The sequence below is a fragment of the Somniosus microcephalus genome, chromosome 4, assembly GCF_052327205.1.
Source record: "Somniosus microcephalus isolate GS21.2 chromosome 4, FLI_Smic_1.0, whole genome shotgun sequence".
NCBI lineage: Eukaryota > Metazoa > Chordata > Chondrichthyes > Squaliformes > Somniosidae > Somniosus > Somniosus microcephalus.
The window spans coordinates 279,710,657-279,716,656 of record NC_140990.1 but is presented as its reverse complement, the minus strand read 5'-3'; the positions used below and the strand labels follow the sequence as shown (position 1 = coordinate 279,716,656).

At 46.3% G+C, this 6,000-nt stretch overlaps 1 protein-coding gene across 4 annotated transcripts in view; it reads left to right on the top strand.

The window, feature by feature from the left end:
• Positions 1-1,920: 1,920 nt before the first annotated feature.
• The window catches only part of osbpl11 (oxysterol binding protein-like 11), a 102,446-nt gene continuing 98,366 nt past the window's right edge, over positions 1,921-6,000 (top strand). The window contains exon 1 of one of the 4 annotated variants that reach the window (XM_085986514.1): positions 1,921-2,367. In XM_085986514.1, coding sequence (XP_085842640.1) covers positions 2,243-2,367 — 125 coding nt within the window. In that variant the 5' untranslated portion in view covers positions 1,921-2,242. The remainder of the gene's footprint in view (positions 2,368-6,000) is intronic. The other 3 variants (XM_085986513.1, XM_085986516.1, XM_085986515.1) reach the window with 3 other exon arrangements.

Sequence of the window (6,000 nt, the reverse complement as noted above, 5' to 3'; positions counted from 1 at the left end):
TGTGGTAAACCACTTTTATCGTTCACTATCGTTACACTATAGTTATCACTGTTGTATTGTTATCACTGTTCTCACTGTTGTATCACTATACGAGGTCGCCTCTTGTCGCGCTGTTATACCTGGGCTGACCACCTCCGACTCCGCCCATGGCTCCACCTACCTGCCCAGGTATAAAGGTAGTCGACTGGCTGGTATTCCTCCTTGTTGGACCTGATCACCCACGAGGGTGGGCTCTGTTATTTAGTCAATAAAAACCTTTAGTTACGTTCCTAACTCGTCGCTTTTTATTGGACGAATTGATAGGTATATCAACCATTAATGTAGAAAAACGGCCCAAGGTGCTTCACAGGAGCGATTATCAGACAAAAGAAAATGAAGCAATGGAGTGATTTGAAGATGAGCAACTGCATTCACTGGGCTGCAAGGAGGCAGGGACACCAATGAAAATGAGTTGAGGCTGATCGGCATCTCCATCGATACAAAAAATCCGCAGCATAACTAAGACCGCCTATTTCCACCTCCGTAACATCATCCGTCTGCGCCCTTGCCTCAGCTCATCCGCTGCTGAAACCCTCATCCATGCCTTTGTTACCTCTAGACTTGACTGTTCCAACGCTGGCCTCACACATTCTACCCTATGTAAACTTGAGGTCATCCAAAACTCGGCTGCCCGTGTCCTAACTCGCACTAAGTCTCGCTGACCTACATTGGTTCCTGGCTAAGCAGCGCCTCAGTTTCAAAATTCTCATTCCTGTTTTCAAATCCCTCCATGGCCTCGCCCCTCCCTATCTCTGTAATCTCCTTCAGCCCCACAACCACCCCCCTCCCCCGCCCCGAGATATCTGCACTCCTCTAATTCTGCCCTCTTGAGCATCCTGATTATAATTGCTCAACCATCAGTTGCCTAGGCCCTAAGCTCTGGAATTCCCTGCCTAAACCTCTCCGCCTCGCTACCTCTCTTTCCTCCTTTAAGACGCTCTTGAAAACCTACCTCTTTGACCAAGCTTTTGGTCACCTGCTCTAATTTCTCCTTATGTGGCTCGGTGTCAATTTTGTCTGAGAACACGCCTGTGCAGCGCCTTAGGACATTTTACTACGCTGAAGGCGCTATATAAATACAAGTTGTTGCTGTTGACAAACCAGATGCACTCTTCTGGATTTGGGTGGTTAAACAAATAATCTGTAACTAATAAAACTTTAAATAAAACTTAACAACTTAAATTAAAATTTGATTGGCCGGGGTGATGATGCACACCAGTCCCTGCGGCGCGCACCGCCTTGAGCGTGCTGGCAGACACCGCGTGCTCCATCTCCAGGGCCACCCGGGCGCGAACATGCTCGCGGAAGAGAGGCAGGCAGTCGGGCCGAACAACCCCCTCGACCGCCTGCTGCCTGGACCAGTTAATGGCCACTTTGGCCAGGCCAGGAGCACTCCTACCAGGAGGTCCTCCGATCTGTCCGCTCCCCTCCGCACCGGGTGACCGAAGATCAGGAGCATGGGACTGAAGTGCAGCCAAAAATCGAGGAGCAGCCCCTTCAAATAATAGCCATGATGTGGAGATGCCGGTGTTGGACTGGGGTGGACAAATGTGAGAAGTCACACAACACCAGGTTATAGTCCAACAGCTTTATTTGAAATCACAAGCTTTCAGGCTGCTCCTTCGTCAGGTGAAGGAGCAGCGCTCCGAAAGCTTGTGATTTCAAATAAAGCTGTTGGACTATAACCTGGTGTTGTGTGACTTCTCACATTTGTCCTTCAAATAATGGAAGAGGGGCTGCAACCTTTCACAGTCTACATCACCAGGTCGGTGCAAGGCAGCCAGTCAGTTGGCCGCGCCCCGCACAAATATGGCGGCTTGACAGCAACATCAACAATAACAAGGCGCTGCGGGCGGGAGGTGCCCCGCTCCGGAAGAGATGCCTTTGGAACGATGTCACTGCACGTGACGCCGGCGAGCCATTGTGAGGTTGTGGGCGGGAGTGGCTGGATTGGCCGGGGTTCGCGTGCCTCCCTGACAGCTTCCGGGTCAAGCTGCCAGGCCACAATGTGGGGAGGGGGACTGTGGTGATTGTAATCCGTACCCAGAGGAGCAGTGGCTGGGTAGCCCGCGGCCTGTAACACAGGGCCTTCCCACCCCCTCCCCTTTCCCTCCACCCCGCCCCGCGGTTCGGTTGCTCTCTGAGTCCCCGGCGCTCGCTCGGTGGCGAGCTGCCGCTGCTGAGGAGCTTGAAGCGCTCGACAATGCAAGGAGGGGACGTGACAGTCCCAGCTGTAGCCTCAGCCTCCATGAAAGTGCCTGAACCCGATGTGAAAGCAGAAGCGCCTGTCCACAAACTGGTGGGAAGAGGAAAGGGCTGGCAGTATAGGTACGTCCTGATGGTTGGAAAGAGGGAAGGGAGGGGGTGTGTGTGAACCCATCAATGCACTGGGTGTGTGTGACCGCACCATAGAAATCAGTAAGATGTAACGGGGATGTGAAATTTTCATTGTCTGTATGAATCGAGTGTCACTGTTACTTCAGTCATTGACAGAAACTTGCTCTGTCTGGAAAGACTCTTTATTTTGAGCTGTATAACAAGCCTATTTTGATTACAGTTGTGTCACTTTTTGGCGGTGGGATCTATTTAAGATCATGATGGGAAGGTGTTGTCTGGATAGCATTTTGAGCTATATTAGACCAATTGAAAGAACTGTATCCACCAGTGCATCACAATTGGCAGTGAAACCAATTTGAGACCATATTTTGCCGTAAACAGGGCAAGTGATCATTGTATCTATAGTTTTTCCACCTCTGGTTTTTTTGATGGAATACTGTTATTTAACTTGGAGTGTTTGAATTTACTAGAACAAAATCGGGAATATTCATTTGAAACTTATTTCTAGGAATATGCAGGTTTGAAAAAAATCGTATCATCTTTATCTTTATTATTACAATAAAGATGTGATCACACAAATGTGAGATCTATCTGGTATTGTTTCCATTTTGTGAAAGCAGGAATTTTTTCACAGCATTGAAGCTGCAGAACATGAAATTGTCGGATCATACCCTAATTTCTCTCCTGATTTTACAATTCAGGCTACAAGTGCTTTTCCTTTGTTAGCCTGCCTTGTGGTGCAAAGGGATCTTTTTTAGATGGTGAATGTTGGTCAAGATTGACTCTGAGAGCCTGAGCGCAAATGTCTTGAAGCTAGGCGTAGAGCTCTAGTATCTTCCAGTAAATGAACTTCTAAAACAGTTATTCATAATCCAGCCCCAGTGCTCTTTTGTGCTGGGTGTCCTTGTGCACCAGTCGCTGAAGGTAAGCATGCAGGTGCAGCAGGCGGTTAAGAAGGCAAATGGCATGTTGGCCTCCATAGCGAGAGGATTCAAGTACAGGAGCAAGGATGTCTTGCGGCAGTTGTACAGGGCCTTGGTAAGACCACGCCTTGAGTATTGTGTGCAGTTTTGGTCGCCTTATCTGAGGAAGGATGTTCTTGCCTTGGAGGGAGTGCAGCGAAGATTCACCAGACTGATACCTGGGATGGCAAGAATGATGTATGATGAGAGATTGCGTCGATTAGGCTTGTATTCGCTAGAGTTTAGAAGAATGAGAGGGGATCTCATTGAAACGTATAAAATTCTAACAGGACTAGACAGACTAGATGCAGGAAGGATGTTCCCGATGGTGGGGGAGTCCAGAACCAGGGGTCACAGGCTAAGGATAAGGGGTAAGCCTGAGATGAGGAATTTCTTCACCCAGAGAGTGGTGAACCTGTGGAATTCTCTACCACAGAAGGCAGTGGAGGCCAATTCATTAAATATATTCAAGAAGGAGTTAGATATATTTCTTAAGGCTAAAGGGATCAAGGGATATGGGGAGAAGGCAGGGACAGGGTACTGAGTTTGGAAGATCAGCCATGATCTCATTGAATGGCGGAACAGGCTCGAGGGGCCGAATGGCCTACTCCTGCTCCTATCTTCTATGTTTCTATGTATTTCTGTCCAAAGCATCTCTTTTTTTTTATTGATTTCAAGGGCCTTGGCTACAAATGCTCTCTCACGTGTCAAGAGTGAAAGAATGAATTTGCATTGACATAGCACATTTCATGTCCTCGGGATCTCCTAAATGCTTTATAACTGAGAAGTACTTTTGAAGTGTAATTATTGATGTTACGTCAACAAACACGGCAGCCAATTTACCTACAGCAAGGTCCCACAAACCACAGAACTAAATGATCAGTTAAGTTGTTTTGATCGTGTTGGTTGAGAGGTGAATGTTGGCCGACACAGGGAGCACTCTGCTGTGACTAGTGCCGTGAGATCTTTTATGTCCACCTGAACAGGCAAATGGGGCTTCAGTTTAATGTCTCGTCTGAAAAATGACACCGACAGTGCAGCAATCCCTCGGCACTGCACTGAAGTGTCAATCCAGATTACGTGCTCACATCCCATTTCAGAGGTGAGTGTGCTGACGTGTTCAATTTATTTCATTGTTTCATTTCTTTCTAAACTTAAATTTGTTGAAGCAAATCCAGAAACTCTGGAGCAAAATTATTCTATTTTCATATATTATGAACATAAGAAATAGGAGCCTGCTCTGCCATTCAATAAGATCGTGGCTGATTTTCTCAACTCCACTTTCCTGTCCTATCCCCATATCCCTTGCTTCCCTTAGTTTCCAAAAATCTATTGATCTCAGTCTTGAATATACTCAACGACTGAGCATCCACAGACTTCTGGGGTAGAGAATTCCAAAGGTTCACAACCCTTTGAGTGAAGAAATTTCTCCTCATCTCAGTCCTAAATGGCTGACTGCTTATCCCGAGCCTCTGACCCCTGGCTCTAGACTCTCCAGCCTGTGGAAACAGCTTCTTGGCATCCACTTTGTCAAACCTCTTAAGAATTTTATACGTTTCAATGAGATCACCTCTCATTCGTCTAAACCCTAGGGAATATAGGCCCATTCTACTCAATCTCTCCTCATAGGACAACCCTCTCAGTGCCTCTAAAGTAAGTATATTCTTCCTTAGGTAAGGAGACCAAAACTGTACACAGTACTCCAGGCGTGGTCTCACCAAAGCCCTATACAATTGTAGCAAGACTTCCTTACTCTATACTCCACCCCCCTTGCACTAAAGGCTAACATACCATTTGCTTTCCGAATTGCTTGCTGTACCTGCATGTTAACTTTCAGTGATTCATGTACAAGGACCCCCAAATCTCTCTGAATACCAACATTTGCTAACCTCTTGCCTTTTACAAAGAAATTCTGCCTTTCTATTTTTCCTACCAAAGCGGATAACTTCACATTTCCCCACATTATACTCCATCTGCCACGTTCTTGCCCACTCACTTAACCTGTCTACATCCCTTTGCAGCCTCTTTGCATCCTCCTCTAGCTTACTTTTCTACCTAGCTTTGTATCGTCAGCAAACTTGGATTAATTACAGTAAGCCCACCTTTGTGTGTAACTTGATTGCAAATACGTTTGTAAATGGCAAAGATAACATTATGTCCCCACTTGTGTTTTTGATTCTCTCTTTGTCTGTCTCTGTCTCTATCTGTCTGTTTTGTTTACCTGTAGCTGATTTGTGCACATTCTCCCCCTCTCCTACCACTTCTATTTGTGCCTGTGGTTCACTCTGGCGCTGTGTATCTGCTCTCCTCAGACAATCCTGGCTGCTCCCACTCGGCACCATGTAATTTGACTAATCCCATACTCAAACTTTCTTGCTTTGATCCTCACCTCCCTCCAACCGGTAAGAGCAAGTTCTGAAATTACAAAAAAAAGGAAGGAAAATGTAAAGAAAAATTTAGGATCATGTTAACTAGATGATGAAACGCTAAAGCAAACAGCTCCGTTTGTCAAGATTGTAGGAACTCTTGCTATTGTATTTTAAAAGGTAAATCCAAATCTGGCTAATAATTAACTGTATAATTGTACCACTCTTCTGTGATCTTTGTTGCTCCTGACCTGCTCTCCTTGGCTCCTGCAATGTTTACTGCCTCCCTTTGCAGG